This window comes from Dermacentor variabilis, chromosome 3 (assembly GCF_050947875.1).
Source record: "Dermacentor variabilis isolate Ectoservices chromosome 3, ASM5094787v1, whole genome shotgun sequence".
Lineage (NCBI taxonomy): Eukaryota > Metazoa > Arthropoda > Arachnida > Ixodida > Ixodidae > Dermacentor > Dermacentor variabilis.
In genome coordinates, this window is record NC_134570.1 from 46,146,287 (window position 1) to 46,161,362 (window position 15,076).

General features: G+C 45.1%; 1 protein-coding gene and 1 non-coding gene across 3 annotated transcripts in view; one reads left to right on the top strand and one right to left on the bottom strand.

Annotated features, from left to right (window-relative positions):
• Positions 1–1,433: 1,433 nt before the first annotated feature.
• The window catches only part of LOC142573951 (uncharacterized), a 16,740-nt gene continuing 3,097 nt past the window's right edge, over positions 1,434–15,076 (top strand). Inside the window, exons 1-5 of one of the 2 annotated variants that reach the window (XM_075683150.1) lie at positions 1,434–1,528; positions 2,877–3,016; positions 5,194–5,306; positions 11,175–11,251; positions 14,716–14,787. In XM_075683150.1, the coding sequence (XP_075539265.1) occupies positions 2,885–3,016; positions 5,194–5,306; positions 11,175–11,251; positions 14,716–14,787 (394 nt within the window). In that variant the 5' untranslated portion in view covers positions 1,434–1,528; positions 2,877–2,884. Of the gene's footprint in view, positions 1,529–1,907; positions 1,992–2,876; positions 3,017–5,193; positions 5,307–11,174; positions 11,252–14,715; positions 14,788–15,076 lie in introns of those variants that run through there. The other variant, XM_075683151.1, reaches the window with a different exon arrangement.
• TRNAS-CGA (transfer RNA serine (anticodon CGA)) lies at positions 13,202–13,274 on the bottom strand. Its single transcript has one exon. It is a non-coding gene; the product is annotated as a tRNA-Ser (tRNA).

Here is a 15,076-nt window from a genome sequence, read left to right on the forward strand (position 1 = left end):
GTGCGCGTTATCCCGCCTACCTGGGTCATTGGGTATTCAGTGGTCCAATGCCGAGTACCACTCTTCAAAGAAATTTAACATGGATCACTGTACGCGCGACTGGGTAGGTACCACTGTTCAAAGAAAGTGTTTGATGCCAACTTGGATAAGCGGGTATGTGCGAAATGTGAAAACACTCGTGTAATTTATATTTAGGTGCACGTCAGAAAACCCCAGGTGTTCCAAATTATTCCGGAGTCCCCCACTATGGCGTGCCTCATAATCGGATCTCGGTTTTGGCACGTAAAACCCCATAATTACAAAAAAGTACACTCCTCATAGATAACTCGTGGCGACGGTCGGAAAATCTTGCGTTACTCATTGTATTGATTCAATATAGTGACATTTCACAGCCATCGGAAGTAGGGCGCATACAAAACTGCTGTGCTGGGACGTTTGTGACAATGTGTTAGCATCCTGATCTAACCCTTATATATCCTTACTCTCTGACAGGTGCGAATAGCCAGTGCCTGAGCGATCGGCGGGCGCCCACCTTCTATTCATTTCAAAACAGGGCAGCCTCCGGCTATTCAGAAACAAAAAAATCAGATTTTTTTTCTGCATATTAATCTTTAACGCGGTGAGTTCTCACAATTTTGTGATGTCGCGTGACAGACAAGCGAAGCGGGCGCAGCTCGAATACCTTTGACCAACAGCAGATGGCTAATGGCGAAAAGGAGCAAACGGAGATAGCCGATATTCTAATTGACATTAAGAGAAAGAACTGAAGCTGGGCAGGCCACGCAATGCGTAGGTTAGATAACGGGTGGACCATTAGGGTTACAGAATGGGTGCCAAGAGAAGGGAAGTGCGGTCGAGGACGGTAGAAGACTAGGTGGGGTGATGAAATTAGGAAATTCACGTGCGCTAGTTGGAATCGTTTGGTGCAGGACAGGGGCAACTGGAGATCGCTGGGAGAGGCCCTTCGTCCTGCAGTTGACATAAAATAGGCTGATGATAATGATGATGATGATGATTGGCGAAAAGTTGCCGAATGAGAAGTTTTCTTTTTCTTTTATTCGGTATACTCACGCATAATCAGTGTGTGCACGTCATCTCAGTTGGGGAACTATCGCAGTTTTCGTGACGTCTCGTAGCAGACAGGCGAAGTGGCGGTGGCCCGAACATTTTTTTGACCAATCGTGAAGGGCGGATTGCAGAATTTGAATCGAGAAGTTTGGAACAGCTTGAAGTTATAGCGCGCGATATTTAACGTTATAACGTTTTGCGAATGCGGGCCCTAGTTTTAAACGACCGAACGAGAAAGAGACAAATAAAATACCTGTACCTGATGAATTGAATGTCATAACTGGCTTTTTTTCGCAACAGGCAATTAAAGCCGACTAAAAGAAGAATCTCCAGAATGAGGGAAGTAAAGTGCGGCGTGACACTTTTGCGACACCTGTGACACCTGTGACACCTGTGACACCTGTGTTCGAAAAAGCGAACGAAAGAAAAGGGAGAGATAGCAAGCACCCGATAACAATTTGTAAGCACCCGATTCCTAGTCAAAATAAACGCGCAAAAAAAGATACAACAAAGACGCGTAACATCTGTAATACTCTGTGAGCTGGGCGCCAGATCGTGTAAGTCTACAAAAATAGTATAACATATGCAACTTCACCCGCGTTACAGCCATGGCTCGACGAGAGAAGCCTGGATTCGTCTGCGCAAATTTACAACCGAGCACTCATTGTCTACAGATTCCTTTCACAAAACATTACATGAACATATATATAATCAAGCTTAGTTCCAAGCGCATTAAAACAAACTGAACAATGTCTTCTTTCTCATCACTATCTCTCACTTCTTCCCGGTCACACTGTGAGCGCGTTTATGACAGCTGGAGAGGCTTCACCAGCTGCGCTCGAAACTGCCCAGATGGAGGGCAAACTTGAAAGGCGCCTGCAAGCTCGCGTAGTTGGATACACATTCGTGGATTCGTTTCTAAGGTAAGCGATATCACTCTCAGCGTGAACTCAGAGTAAATAGGTATAAGAGATTGTGAGCATTGGCAAAGAGTATTACTTGTGGCTAAATTCTGCTTAGATTGAGATACGCAAAGACGTGAATAAGAAAACGACTACGCTGGGAAAAGCGAGCGCCGATCGGATTACTGAAACCAATGTCTTGTCGTTGTGCGAAGCCGATAGGGCGATAATAAAATTATTGAAACGCAACAGCAATCTCATCAAGGACGTGAAGTACCGTGCTGGCTGGCCACAGCTGTACGCTGTTAAGCGATTTCGTTACGATTTCGTGGCGTACCTTAAAGTCCTACAATATGAAAGGATAGTCCAGTGAGTCAGTTTGCAACCTATAAGAAATATGAAAAACCGAGGCCTGTATTGCCCTTCAGCTTGTCCGATATATTTGTTTTTTTTTTTCTAAAGCGTGCGTCCTTAACCACACAGTAAGCCGGCCAAAGCAGGGAGCCACATTGGCTCTACATTGGGCAAGGTTGGCTGAACACCGGTCCGATGCCGACACGATTGCACAAGTCACAAGACTACCTCCAATACTGCCTTCTCAGTGCCTAGGGAATAGATCCGGTATACGTTTGGCATAGTAGCAGCAGGATAAAAATCTTAGTTTTACGATCATGTCTATATAGCCCTACAAAAGGCATGCCTGCAAGCACTCCTCGTAATCACCTCATTTGAAAACCCATGGCTACGCCGTTAAACGTATAGTGTGAGGAGGTGGTTCGTCATTACCGCTACCCAGAGAGATCAGCACGGCCCTAGGTTCGGCCTCAAAACAGATGTCTTAAAACTTCTTCAGCCGAAGTTCTCATGTCGACTGAGTTTAGCACAGGCTTTTCTGTTTCGCAACAGGACACACCATGCGCAGCAGCCGAAAGGAGCCCTTGCTACTGATTGTGATGTGGCACCTGGGTTGGCACCTGGTGCCGCACCAGTTTGCACCCTGCCACTGCCCAATATACAAGGCCGCCTCCGTACCAAACTGGGCCCAGGTGAGCACCACCTTCAGGGCGTTTGTCAGATTATCAGTGCTTTTGTCCTTCGATGTGTGTAGACGGGCTTTCGTTGGCATACTCTTGACTCCCTGCTTACATATAATGTAGATGAGTCCAGTACGCGAGCGATCGCACAGCCGGCATTCAACTCACGATTACCGTCGGACTTCACAAGCTCATGATACTAAGTTGCAATCATGTTGTCAATGCTCCTCGCGGTACGTGAGAAAGCATCCTTTTGCCCTCGCACAAACAAGAGGGCAGAACTACACACAGCAGGCCATAATTAAGCGATGACTGAAATTTTACTGCACACAATTCCTCTTTTTGCGAAGCTCCTCAGAACTGCGCAAGCTTCTGAATGCGCAACATTTGGCGACGCGACTGTGAAATCATCATTATCATAAAGCTTGCCTGCGACCAAGCATTCGCTCTGTGTACATCACCTGTCGTGTCTCTCTTGCGAGGCGCTTGTGCCATTGCGCTGCAAACATGCTCAATGTACCCCGCACACGATAGCCGGCTTGTCAGTGTTAACTACGTCGTACCGGTAGCGTTACTTCTTGTTTTGATGCCACCGGGGGGCCCTGGACTGAAGGTTCCACCCACCACGGGGATCCACACCGCTCCGTGCCCAATCAAAATAAAGTTTTATATCTCTCTCCCTCTCTTGTTTTGATGAAAAAGAAGAAACAAAACAGATCCAATTGGCGATCTTGAACGCAAATCCAGTTTTACATCTCGTGTTTTACCGTCCTTAAAGAAAAGTAAACTATCTGGACTCATATAAAGTTTCAATGAATCGCCGATGCATAGAAATATCGTGCCCGCCCATCCAAACTTCGGAGCTTTCAGCGGTTTCGTTGCAACACAAGCGCACTCTCGAACTCTGGGAATGTTGGCGATGAAATACAATATGTTTTTCGTAAGGAAGTTCCCGGCCAAAGGCGACAAAAGGAAAGAGAACTCAACAGCATGTGATAAAGAATTTTCTCGATAGATACTATGCTCTCGCGCTCAATGTTCTGGCAAACTCACAACGTTGACAGAGAAGGGGCGCGTTGTATTTACGTGGAGAAGCTACTGTTGATCGAAATCCGTTTACGGTTGCTCCGTGACCCCTTATTCCTCGTTTACGGTTACCTCCGGGGTTCTTATGTCTAATGATACGGGATAGAATTAAAAAAAAAGTTATTTCGTATTTTCTAACACACGGCCATAGCTGGCCGGAACGGCTCTTTTCAGCTCTCGCCAGCCCCATGTGCACCTATTTTAATGTTTCTCTACAAATGCGGAGCCTGTTTATATGAGCTCTGCTATAGCTGCCATTACTTCTGAACAAGAGATATTCCACAAGCACTAAAGGAAATACTAAATTGGTCAATTACGTTTCTGGAATAGCAAAACAACTACTCTTCTCGGAAGAGAAGGCTTGAAAAATTCAAAAAAAGAAAGAAAGAAAGCGCGCGTAAGAAGAAAGGGTCCGGTGGCCATGCTGGTCTTCAGTTTCGCCACTAGTTTTCTGTGATGTAATGAATTTTAGCAGCGCATGCACGCATCAAGTGAATTCCTTATCAGGAAAGATACAGTTTAGCCTTACAGTTTAATAGAATCAGTAGCACAAACTAGCGAGTTTTGAGAACATCTACAGAGCCAAAACGGCTCAAACACCAAAACCCCTCAAACACGAAAACAACAATACATAACTGAAAAATTTTTACTTCGCATTGAAATTCCGGGGGTGACTTTTCTGAGTGAAAGAAGAAAAGAAAGGGACATACAAACACGAAAAACAACCCAACTACCCACGATGGTGCCTCAATGGCTAGGTCGTTCTGTCACTGAGCATTAGAGACAAGGTGGTCGCGTTCCCATGTGTTGCAGTTACAAAAAACGCTCATTTGTTTAGATTTAAATGTAAGTTAAAGATCCTACGGATTCGCTCATAGCCAGTGCGTCACCGTTGAGGTGTTAAAACCATGCATGATTTGATTTGATATTAAGTTTCTCCGCAAGAAGTGAAACATTTAACGCCACATTAACGGAAATAGCAGTTTTTAAAACATGCTGTACCGCTGTAAATCGGTTTAAAGTTGCTGTTCATTGCCACTGAAAGCAAAATGCGGAAACCATTGCAGTGTGAACGCAATATGTATGAAATCGTCCATATGCAGTTCTCCGCACTCGAATGGTACGAAGTGCTCAACAACCCCGGTCCTCTCGAAAAATGCGTCGTGCGGAAGTACAACGTGGACAACCAAACCATGAAATGGATAGAACAAGACGGGTACGTAGCTCTTACACGTTCGCAAACACATGCTGAATAAAGCAGTCAATTCGACGCCGAAATGAAGCCATTCGGTATGTCGCAAGCTGAACAGCTATAATGTTGCTCCTCTAAATACGATAGCTATCTATAGAGGGGCTTATCTTCGCGCTAGTGTACGATATAAAGACTGAATACAAGTTACCGCGGAGTTCCCCAACATTACTACCATCTCAAGTCCATTGTAAGGGTCGTACCAATTCAGCTCTGTGCTGCCCGAAATATGAATGAGCTCACAGCCTTGCACAAGTCTAAACAGAAAAAAAAAATCGAGGAGACGTTTCCATTGACGCAAGGTACAGGTACAGGTACAAACAACCCGCGGCATTCCCCAAACAGGTATACTAAACGTTACATAAACACACAGATTTCTGAACTGCTAGCCGGGCGCCATCACAAAGGACCGAAAAAAAGAACCGACAAAGAACAAGACAGAAAACGTTGTTTCTCGTCTCTGTCCATGTCCACTGTTACGCTGTAAGCCTATTCAAAATGACCCACAAACTAGCCCAAACGTTTACTACATGCACGTTACTAAGCTTCCCAAGTTTCTACGTGGCGATGTTTACAAAACTGCACTCTCTACTTCCAACTTGGGGGCGAAAAAAAAAAGAACACTCAATGCAAATCACTAGCGTGCATTATATAAACAAGCACATAATAGTAACAAACTAAGAAGCAGAGCCGGCCACGCTCAAGAGCAAAACCTCATTATTATTCAAGTGCACATGGCAGACCAAATTTATCAGCCATGGCGCTCAATGTTTAAGGCGTTTTTACTACTGAGCACGACAGTGTCGTGGATACTGTCGAATCAATTAAAACTATTGGGAAAGCGTTCGAAAAATGTTCCTGCAAATAAAATAAAAGATGTGCAGCTTTGAACAAAAAGTGAATGGGAGAAACGCTCGAACTACTATGCGGCTCGAACAAACGCAAGAAAAAAGAAAAGGGACACCCAGATCCAACTACCGTGTTGGAATCTAAGTCGAGCGAAGTTCAAAGTAAAGCTGGCAAATACATGCGTTACAACTAAGAGCGATGCGTACAATTTTGCCTAATTTTATCCTATGCGACGTGTATTCTGTTTACGTTTATCCACCACAAGGAAGTTGACAGCATTGAAATTTTCATGTTCGCGTATTGCATAGTTCACAAGCTCTGCTGAAATGAAAATTCCCATTGAGGTGGATGCACGGTTTGAGACGTACACACGCAGTGGTGTCACAAGGAGGAAGGCGATACCCGATACCTTTCGAAGGTACGGACAGAGATGACAGGCGCAGAAACGTACGACACGCATCCAGTGACGTTTAGGGATTCTGTAGCTCTTGTGTCAGAGTGGGACATACACGTTCTTTCGGTTTGGCCAACAGCGGGTACAAACGCCAGTTGCACGAACCCAATGGCTGTTATAAGAAAGTAAAGTAAATCAAATAACCTCCGAAACATAATGCACTACTCTACCAAGAGATTAGTGCGTTTTAGAGATGTCTGGGAGCCGACGTATGTATGTTCATGTTTTATGTAGGAAGTTGCTTTTGTTTTTCTTTCGGTCGTGCAGTACAGATTTTTGGACAGCATACAAGGATTATACTACAAGCTCCTTCGCGGGTACTTTAGCATACATTTTGTGTTTATACCACCCACAAATATATCTCCTGAAATAGCAACTGACTCAGCAGGCAGCCACGTCAAACCCGGCAAAGTATAGGTAAAGGAAGCTTCGCTTTAAGCATCAAGACCCGAAGTACGCGTCATTAATTAAACACAATCTCGACGTCAGTTAGGAATCAGAGTGCCAACAGAGTGTTTCTTCAAGATGAACTCGGTGCATTCTTTTATAATTCTCGAAAGGTGTAAGCTTCAAAGACTACGATGCTCCAGGTTTTGATAGTTTAACTACCACAACTCCACCTTAAAACGCAAAAAGAAAACGACTGTGGTAACTTCGTAGTTCTTTTTAAGCAAACGTTTATTGAACGTTTAAAGCGTTATATATTTTTTTAGTTACTGCCACCTCTTCAAACTTTGCAGACGTCAGGAAAAGCCTTGAACAAGTTTCCTATCAGTATACTGTTGATACGAGGTAGGCACTTTCAGCTTTCTGACCAGGCACTCGTAGTAACGAGACGTTTTGAACATTCGCAATCCTGTACTAAATTTACTAAGCATGCTGGCGTAATCACTGGTGCCTTGAACTCGAGGATCGTCGGCTCAGTCAGAGCACACTCGGTTCATTCCTGCACAGCCACATGTGGAACGCTATATGCCGACATGTCAAAGACAGAACTCTCTTTCCGAGCCGGTAATTTTGGGCGGCAGATGATTACCAGCCTTGCATCGCATTCACGGCACGCTTCTCCGCTTCATCCCTTAAAGCGCGCTTCCAAAACCGCGGCTTTGTTATCAACGAATTCCATCGGCCCAGTTAAAACAGGCGACGCAAGTTGGCTAGGCTATTTAAAATGGTACACAGAACTCTCCAATTGCAACGTCGGGCCCAATTCACACGCTTCGATGCACAGGTTGCAGGCATCTTCGGTGGCTTCAAAAATAGCTCATTTTCGACGCAAGAAAGAAAAACAAATTCATTTGAAGAATAAAATAAAAAATAAGAGAGTAAGTCAGAGCCCGCTAGAGCTCACCGCGGATTGCAGAGTGTGTTTTTTTTTTTTTTTCGCAAGGGAACTTTAGTTTAGCTAAAAGATAAAAAATTTGAGATTCAAAGTTAAAAAGCTTACTTCGGCTGCATAATGGCTCAGTGTTTGTTTACCAACTCTGCGCAATGTTCACTTGTTACTAAAAACAGGGATGCAGAAAAAAACGAATCGAGCCAGGTGCACACGACGCTATTCCCAAATCAACACCTTCGTAAGAAACCCTATGTGAAGACTTCCCGTCAGCCGCTTAACTCTAATGCGTTCCCTGCCCCTCCCAAGATGGAGTCGATCCGGTTCATTTAGACTACAGTAACACATACGTGAAGAGCCAGGCAGATCGGACGACATTACGCGCTCACAGTTCCTGCCAGGTCCTTGAACCGGTGACCCTTTGCGCGTTGCGCTCCCAATTAATTCAGTGCACAAGTATCGTATAACGGGAGGAATCACGCTAGCTTAGAGTCACTGCATTGCCCCCACGGCTAACGTTAACGTCTAGCATTCTGACGCGTCTAGTCCGCCTGCCCTTAAGGAGCTCGCAGTAATGCGTTGAAATCCCTCTGTGGTAGCGTCTGCTCGGACTGCACTGTCCAAAGATTATTTCCTCCGACAAGAGGCCTTTGTTCAGTCTGTGTATAGCGTGCTCAAGTGGGAAGGATGGGGATAACAGGCGCGTGCGCAGAAAAGTACGACACGCATCAGTTTCTCTTTGCACGCTGTGGTGAGGACAGCCACAGAGGGGACGATTCATTGTCCTCTCGCAGCCAGAGATGCCACGTGCATGACCCTCGGCCAGTTCCAGCGCGAAATGAGTTCTGGCTAGTGAATGCCACGCCGAGCCACAGGCGGCTCCTATTTGTTGCCTCATCTCGCGATCACATTGACGTGTTGCGCAAAATGCGTTTTTTTTTATTATCAGTGTGGAAATGTTTCTTCGCGCCTTAGAGGCCAACTGCAACGAAATATCACTTGGGATAAATTGACTATAAATGCCTAGCGTATACTCTCAAAGGAATCTTGGAAAAGCCGCAGGGCTGGCAATTGCTTAATTTTATTATTAGCGGCTACTAAATAGCGAATATGCAGACGACGCGTGTACCTGGCGACAAAGAGGTAGCGATGCGGATATGGCCAATATTGAAGAACCGTACGCAACTGTTGGTCTCTCAGTTCGGAAACAACCATGCACTTAAGTGCGTGTTAAAGAACCCCAGGTGGTCGAAATTTCCGGAGTCCCCCACTGCGGCGTGCCTCATAATGAAATTGTGGTTTTGGCACGTAAAACCCCATAATTTTTTTGACCTCTCAGTTGCGCCATGTTCAGTCAAGTTGCGCCATGTTGCACCTAGGCAGCCAGGCGCATTGCTCGCCCATCATTTGCGAGTTGACGGGATCTCTCTCGGCGTGCGTTCTCGCGGTTGCGTTGGTGACTTGAGCTGTTGAAAGAATGCCGACGACTTGCTTGGCCGTCGGGTGCTCGAACACGTACTCGAGCACGAACGGTGGCTGTGCGGTACACAACGCCGAGTAGAGGAATGCCGAACACGTCGTTCCTGCCCCAGCTTCAGAGAGAAAGCGTGTACTGCAGGCAAAGCAAAGCTTGCAGCGTTGCAAGCAAGTATTGCCTGCAAGCAAGTATCAGAAGCTGTGTAAAAACCATTGATTGTGCATCTTTCCTCTTCCTTTTGTCTTTTATGTGTCTCATCACTCAGTTTTTTTGTTCTATTTTGCTTATTTCTTATTTTGTTCCTCTGCTCTGTATTACGCTTTATTTTTTTTTATGTAACTTCTAATCCAAGGGTCCCGGTGCAGTCTCCGACTTTGGGACCCTTGTCTGTATACCATTTCTTGTAACCAGTTGTTATGAACGAATAATAAACTGAAATTGAGACTGAAGTGCGACGCTGACCAGCCAACGCGCACAAAAGCGTGTAAACTGCAGTTGACGAAGCTGCACAAGCTACATTTAAACAGCGCAGCCATTTGCCCATCGAGAGCTGCTTGACAAACGCGTTGTAGGCGTGACTATACGTACTACAAGCCGCGACGGCGCACGAAAACCAAAGGCAACGTTGAAAAATAAGTTGTATTCAAGGGCGATATTCTCGAGCGACCATTTCCGGTAGCGCATCACCTTCAAGATATTTCGTGCGTCTCTACATCGGACGCTTCGAAGTAGACGAACGATATCCTTTCTGACACAGCGCCAGAAAGGAGCAGGAACCGCATGCTGCATTTGCCACGAAGGAGAACGCGATGCGGCGGCTGTGTGGCGTAGATGCGGCGGCAAGCCACGCAGGAATGCAGTGCCGCCAGAGCGAAACGGGCGATGCTTTATCACGGCCGCAGTCGGGCTCGCCAGGTCATCAGTTTACTCACGCTTCTAGAACCCAGCCCCTCTAGCCCGGCCGTGCCAGCCTCAGCTGCTCATCCTTTACTACACATGGCGGTAGTTTACTAGTTGTCTGATCGGTCTGGTCGGTCGATGAGTCCGGCACTTCCAGCGTGCCATTCGAAGTGCGCGCGGCCTCGTCTGTTGAACGTGGGGCGAGAAACTCGGAGAGCTGTCGAAGTGCACTCCATGGGCCTTTGTTCCCTGAGCTCTTGGCAGGAGAACGTCTTTAACGCCATAGGGAAATAAAGTGCTGTTAGGCTTCCGCGGGAAGCTTACAACGTTTGTTTTTGATTCCTTTTGAGCAGCCTGTTTCCAGCGCACCATGACGCAAGAATTGCAATGTCCAATGAATTTGCACAGAGGCTACTACATGTCTAAATTACGTGAAACTGGGCTTTTTACGCGGTCGAAAATTTCGTTTCAGTCGTCCTTTAAGAGCTACTGTGTGTTTCATTTATGCATGCGTTTTATTTTATTTTTGATCTCGTCTAGCTCCTCTTATATTTCATCACTTTAACGCTTTATCTCAATGTAAAGTATCCAGCCATTCCTTAAACATTGCTAACTGAACTGATTGCTAAGCCATTGATTTTCTTTTCCCTCTTACGTTCTCTGAGAGATAAAAGTCGTTCGGGGAAAAGTGAATTCTCCGCACGTAGATTGCACAAGGGATCAAGTAGGACGTAAAAAATGCCTCGCAAGGAACGAGCGGGTGAGCATTGGTTTTATCACGTGGCGCCATGATGCAGACACATTTTGTTTCTCCTCCAGGCCCTACGGCGACGTGGCTAGAACGAAGAAATTTGACTTCGTGGTGGAAGGGAGCCAGCAATTTCTAAAGAAAGACAGTAAGTGCTATTTAGTGCTTGCGGCGCGAGCTTCTTTCCGCACTTAAGCTTTCTAAAAGCCGTGTGACTTCCATGCAAAGCAATGAGTCCTTGCCCCCTTCTCTCCATGATTTGCATAGCCCTCCTGTCTTTCAAAAGACCAGAGCAGGTTCTAGTCAGTACAGTCATTGTCGCGAAGCCATCGCCGCAGTGTTAGATGCTTGAAAAGAGCACGAAATTTTTCAGCAGCAGAAGGAAATAAAGAGAGAAGGCAGGGATGTTAACCAGAAATGCGTCTAGTTGGCTAGCCTGCTCTGGGGGACGGGAGAGAGGGAATAGAAAGACGAGAGAGAGGGAGGGGAGGGGGAGGAAAGCTGCGGTGAGCTGGCGCAAAAAATTTTGCAGCGTTCTGAAAAAAAGTTGCGTTCTGTAGTGCTCTGTCTTCCGCGGTGAATTTGCACGTATACGAACAGGCTTTATTTTTTTCACCGCGAGAAGACCTCGGGGTGCAACGACGAAATCGCATTTTCTTTTTGTTTCTTTCTGGAACACAATGGTGATTGAGCTTTGAATATCGTGAATGAATTGGATGTGGCAAAACATTGCAACAGTTTCTGACATCTCAAGGGGGTGTGATAGAACTTGATAGTGTTTGCACCTGTCTTAGCAGAAAGGGTTAACACGTATGTTTCAGTTGGGATAGTGCAAGCAGCAGTCTTCGGGTTACACAATTTCAGTTATTGTGAAAATAGCATTTTCTGTAAGAAATAATAATAATAATAATAATAATAATAATAATAATAATAATAATAATAATAATAATAATAATAATAATAATAATAATAATAATAATAATAATAATAATAATAATAAACACAGAAAGGGTACCTTGTATGGCACGTACTACAATCACACATGCAAGGGAAAAAATAAATACTTTCCGTGTTAGCGTCTATCTTGCGTTCTTCCTAGTTTTCATGTCTTTCTTTCCTTGTCGCGCTAACATCCACCCCATTTAACGTTACATCGTTTACTACCTGCCGTATGAACATCTGCAGTTCCTGAAAGTGATCCTTCATTAAATTGTAATACGCAAAAACTATTCGTCTTTGTCTATTCAAGAAAAGAAAACTCAAGTTCCACTGAAGGATTCAAAAAGAAACAATGAAGTCTTTTTACAGTCATGATAGTCATTAGGATGACGATGGTTGCTTGATATTGCTTATGTCAGAAAAGTTATACTGAAAAAAATATAGTAAGTAAAAAGAGGCACCGATGGTGCGTAAGGGGTTCCTTGTCATTAGTGTGCGTTGGCTACACACACTTATATGATTATGGTCACGTGGTCTAAACTTATATTCCCAGGGAAGGACATATACCACGCGCGCAGATATTGCGCCCACATACGTCTGCAAGTATGTGTACACAGAAAAAGAAAGAGTGATTTATGAAGCAATAATGACGCTATATTATAGTGTTGCAATGCGGCACTGCGCTGAAGTTTCAGCAATGAACCATCATTACAGAAATTCTAGAACTAACATATCGAAAGGCTGCTTTAGAGGAAAAAAAAAGATCGCTGCTGAATTCATTAGCTTTCTCTACAGGCGCAGTTTTAGGGTAAATTATCCGTGCACGTAATGACGGCGGGCTGTCGTTAGCAAATCTTCATTGTTGATATGTAACTGAGCACACGCAGAGAAAGAAAATACCGCACGCGCGCCTCGTTGACGTCAAATTATTCATGAATTACTAAAATCACTTGGTCAATGCAATAACCTATATATATATATATATATATATAAACGAGAAGAAAGGGGGTTAACCGAGGGGCCCGATTTTTATTAGTCATATCATAAGAAGCCAAGAAACACTGACACCAAGGACAACATAGGGGAAATTACTTGTGCTTAATAAATGAAATGAAGAAACGATAAATTAATGGAAATTAAAGTGGATGAAGAAAGAACTTGCCGCAGGTGGGAACCGAACCCACAACCTTCGCATTTCGCGTGCGATGCTCTACCAATTGAGCTACCGCGGCGCTGCTTCCCCATCCACTTTCTTGGGTATTTATGTGTCCTATATGTGTATTTATGAGTCCTTATGTGATATATATATATATATATATATATATATATATATATATATATATATATATATATATATATATATATTGAGAGAGAGAGAGTAAAATCACATGGGGAAGGGGCTGCCGTAAAATAAGAACAACGAAATTTTCTCGTTCCGCACTGGCCGCTGGCGCAGCGCGTGCCACGCCTTGGGCCCGATGATGGACGGGGGGCAGCCGATAGCGGCGGCCGCGTCCAAGGCGAAAATGCCGGGGCGAGCGGAGCAACACCACGGACGGCTTCACTTCTACCCGAAAACAAAAAATATATAAAGACGAACGCGGCGCAGACACATCGCTGATGGAGACCGGGTGTGCATCCGCCCACCATTGCCTGCTGTTGACTGCTGGAGAAACTATGGGCCTCGATCACTGCTGCGCCAGCTAGATTTACGCGAAGAGAAATAAGATATAGTAACCAAAGTGCCTGGTTGTTAAGACTATATACGACCTCCCTGACACGTTCGTCATGTGATGTCGCGCTCCCTTTTTAGCTTGACGTTTAGTGACGCCATTGAGGGAACGAGAATGTATGCAGGAGGAGATGCTGACGTCATAATTCATTTTCGCCAAGTATAGCGCCGACGCTCCGGGCTTCGCCGGCATTGCAAGTTGAACTATGTCAGCCTGACGTCGGAGTCGCATGTTTTTTTTTTCCCCGTGTCAGTTACGTAATTATTTACGATGGAGACGCACGTCGCAGCAACACGCCTAGCTCGGTTTTTTTACTGCATTACAGGAGGAACACTCTTACAGCTAGTACATGGATGTGTGACACAAGACACACACACAAACACACACTCAAAAAAAGAAAAAGAAAAGAAGAGCCGGGGTTTAGAAAACCTTGCCTTGCGTAAGAGTGTCAGAATGGGGGACATCCGACTGTGTTGGTACGTGATCTTCGAATCTTCGAAGCGATGATCTGCTTGTAGCGAAGAAAGAACGCTACGACAAAAAAAGAAAAAAAAAAGGGGCGGGAAGGGGCAAATGGAACCGAGCACAACACATTTTCCGTTTTGTTTCGTCCTTCTCTTGTCGTTGTGCTAGCCCTACGGTTCAAATCCTAAAGATTACGTAAGAGCATTTCCTCCCTGAGGCGCTCGAGTGACTCACACGTGCCCGGGCGTCTGTCAATCATGTCGGGTTTAGTGTGACAGCAGTGAAATCGCTGGCAATGACGTGGCACCAAATACGCTTTTAAATGAATGGTTCTGGTGCAATACGACTCAGTATACCATAACGAGTGTTAACCAAGTGGCCCGGCAGCAAGTAGTGATGCTTTTGAACGAGTGTAGGGAGATAAGTACACAACACATGAGTCATTGGTTCCTTTCTCTTTCTTTTACTTTGTCAGAATCATTCTTTCAGCAGATTCTGGACACGGACCTCCACACGTGGGCGCTGCTGCACATATGCTCCCAAGGAGGTGAGTGCAGCTGACATTGTGAGCGCGTATTCCGCATGTTATTAAAGTTTGCCCTGCGCACACCTTCTGTAGGATGCATACGCATTGTAGTAGCGAAGATTTACTTTCACTCTGACAAGCAACCCATAACTTTTAGATCACGGTGAATTTTTTAGCAACTCTGTCGTCGCCGATTTCACCGGTTTCGGGAACTTCTCTGAAGCAACGTGCTCGGAGCAAGTGCCCCTCTGTAGTATAGTGCGGTCTCATAGGAGCCACGAAAATACTGTCCCACTTTGTTTCTTGTGTG